The 2,810-nt window shown below is 58.4% G+C and overlaps 1 protein-coding gene across 1 annotated transcript; it reads right to left on the bottom strand.

The window, feature by feature from the left end:
- Positions 1-243: 243 nt before the first annotated feature.
- Positions 244-2,336, bottom strand: TRIREDRAFT_62821 (uncharacterized protein; the record flags this gene model as incomplete). Its single annotated transcript, XM_006965944.1, has 3 exons — positions 244-1,864; positions 1,953-2,164; positions 2,271-2,336. The coding sequence occupies 3 exons, from the start codon at positions 2,334-2,336 to the stop codon at positions 244-246; spliced, it is 1,899 nt and encodes a 632-aa protein (XP_006966006.1).
- Positions 2,337-2,810: the final 474 nt, after the last annotated feature.

The following is a 2,810-nucleotide window of genomic DNA, read 5'->3' as shown; positions in this document are numbered from 1 at the left end:
CAACAAACAGAATGGGTCCTAAAGCGATGAAATGCCGGCTCTCGATGCTGGATGCCTGTCTTCAGTGTAAAGCATAGGAAGCTCATCTCTTCTTTTTTTCGTCCCATGGGGGGGAGAGAAGAGCTCCGTGGGATGGAGGCGCGCTTGAAGTTGTGACCGAATCCGTCAAGATGAATGTCTGGGTCAGATTTGATACTTAGTATGGAAGGCGTCGAAAGGGTGTTGCTAGAGTCGTAGAACCGCTCAGCCGCCGCTCGTTGCAGCAACAGCAGTTCCATTGGTAGAAGAAGAAGCTGCTCCTTTACCACCCCTCCCACGTCTGCCACGTCCGGAACTCGTTGGATTCGAGCTCTTTTCGGAAGCAGCGCTGTCCTTGGCCGTGTTGGGTGTGGCAGCAGTGTTGCCGCTGCCAGACGAGGCGGCAGCGGCAGCGGCAGCGGCAGGCTTCTTGTCCTTGCGCTCCAAGACCTGGACCGTTCCTTGTGCGACGGAAATGGGACTGGCTGAGATGGCCTTGGCAAGGCCGGCGTGGTCTGAGAAGTCAACATAAGCGAAGCCCTTGCGTTTGTCCACCTCGATAAACGTGACGGTGCCAAACGCCTCGAGAGCCTGCTTCAAGACGGGCTCCGTGATGCCCTGGGAAGAGTTGGCGTGTTTGACAAAGCCGCGAGTGCCATTGGCGGATGAAGAGGCCGCGCCAGATTTCTTTTGAGAGCCCGAAGACTTGGCGGAAGAACCCTTGGGGCCGTTTGCCGCGCTGGTGGCCGACTTGGAGCTGTCTTTTTGCTGAGAGGCGGTGGCTGTCTCAGCAGCAGATTTTGCTGCCTCTGCATCGGGGCCGGCGCCGCCCTTCTTTTTGAGAATGACGGGCGTGGACGTGCTGGGCGATTCCGAGGCCTTGGCCTTGTCGGCATTCTTACCGCCACGGGTCTTGCGCGCTGACTGCTGACTCTTTGACGCGTTGTCTTTCGCAGGTGCCGGAGCACTTGTTGATGATTCGGCCGAAGCCTGCGCGGAGGGCGCCGTGTTTTCACTTGCTGCGCTGGGCTGCTCTTTGCTTTCCTTGCCGGCTGCCGTGGGTTTGGAGCCGGCCTCGGCCTTTGCAGCGTCTTGTCGGGCTCGTCGATAGGCACTACCAGGGCTAAGACCAAGGTCTCGCTGCAATATCCGGGCGGCAATCGAGACGCCAGCACGGCGACTCTTGGAAGTGGGTGCTTCTGCGGCGTTGGCAGCAGCACTGCTTGTGCTTGCGTTGCTGGCCTGATTTGCGGCCGGCTTGGAGGCGTCAGCAGACTGCTCAGCGGCGGCGGCCTTCTTGGTGAGGATCTTGACGGGCTCCTTCGGGGCAGCCTTGTCCGATTTGGGGTTCTTGGCCTCTTTGCCCTTCTTCTTGGAGCCCTCATCGTCCTTTGACGCAGATTTGCCCTTTGACGCCGAGGCCTCTTGCTGCCTCGCGTGCTTTGCGCTCTTGGCAGCAGCGGCTTCCTTGGCTTTATTTGCCTTCTTCTCCTTCAGATACTCAATCAGCGGCGTGGTGGTGACCTTGGTTTCGGCTGGTTCCTCGACGTCGTCGTTCTCGTTGCTTTCCCTGGGCGGAGCAGGGTTGGCGAGGCCTTCGAGAAATGCCATGAATTCCGGATCTTGGTCAATAGTCCCCTGGCGAGCATCTACCCGCTTCTTGTTGCCCGGCACCTTCTTGTAGATGGCAATCTCTAGAACAGGGGGGCCGATGAGTGAAGGGCTGGTGAAGGTGGATTTTGCGTCCTCCCAGGTGGCGTTTCGAACAAAATCGCTGAGCGGCATGATATATTCCTTGCGCATCAGGTGTATGTATGCTCTAGCGGGCCGCGATGGCTTTGAAAGCCTTTTGACGTCGCCAATGTTAGTGCGTCTAAACCTTGGGACAACAGACAAGAGACAAGGGATGGGCATCAGGAGGGCCGCAGACATACTCGTTGGAGACCTTGCCGACGGCGTAGGAAAACCAGTCGACCTTTCCATTGCCCACCGCCCACTCAGGACCCAGAATCGACAGACATTCAGCCTCAGTCAGGCCAGGAGGCAGGCGTCGGATGATGACCTTTTCACCTTCCTGGGGAGCCCTGGTCTTGGTCGCCTTTGGCGTGTCTGCGTCATGGGCGGTGCTTCGAGCCTCGCCGTGCTTCTCAGCTGAGCCCTTGGCCTTACCTGGCCGGTCGGCAGCAGCTTTACCCTGAGCAGGGGGGCATCAGTTCAGCGGTTCCCCGACAGGGCGCCGGGCGTCCTCTCACCTTGGTAGATTCGGCTGCCGAGGCGTTTGTCCTGCGAGACAGGACCTGCGGTGTTTGAGTCGACATTGCGCATGTCGCAAGGATTTGGGAGGCGTCACGTCAGGGAGACTGGAGCAGCATGTGCGAGCATCAAAAGGGGGCCTGGTCAGCCAATCTGGGGGCCGTTGAGCGCGAGGCTGAGGTCCGAGATGGCGAGGGTCAGATTGGCGAGGATGAAGAGTTATCAGAGACCGAGTCGCAGCCTTCCGTCATTTGAGAGAACGCGGGCCCGCTGTTCACGGTGCAAGGAGCAATGATTGGCGTTTGTTCAGGAGTGAGAGCAGGGGCGGCGGTTGTTGGTAGGACGGCGAATGCACTCAAAGTGAGGTTCCGAGCCGGATTTAATCGAGCCTCGTTTTTCTTTGCGTCGTGGTTGAGCAGCGGCTTGCGTTTAGGTCTATGGAGCGGTCACGTGCCGCGGCGGATGAAGATGAGATTTGAGGTCTGATGGAATGCGGATGTTGATGACTTGATGATGACAAGGAGGGTGTAGCTTTTTTT

Source organism: Trichoderma reesei (assembly GCF_000167675.1).
Source record: "Trichoderma reesei QM6a unplaced genomic scaffold TRIREscaffold_11, whole genome shotgun sequence".
In the NCBI taxonomy this organism is placed as follows: Eukaryota; Fungi; Ascomycota; class Sordariomycetes; order Hypocreales; family Hypocreaceae; genus Trichoderma; species Trichoderma reesei.
The sequence above is the reverse complement of the archived record's forward strand: the minus strand, read 5'-3'. Positions and strand labels throughout refer to the sequence as shown.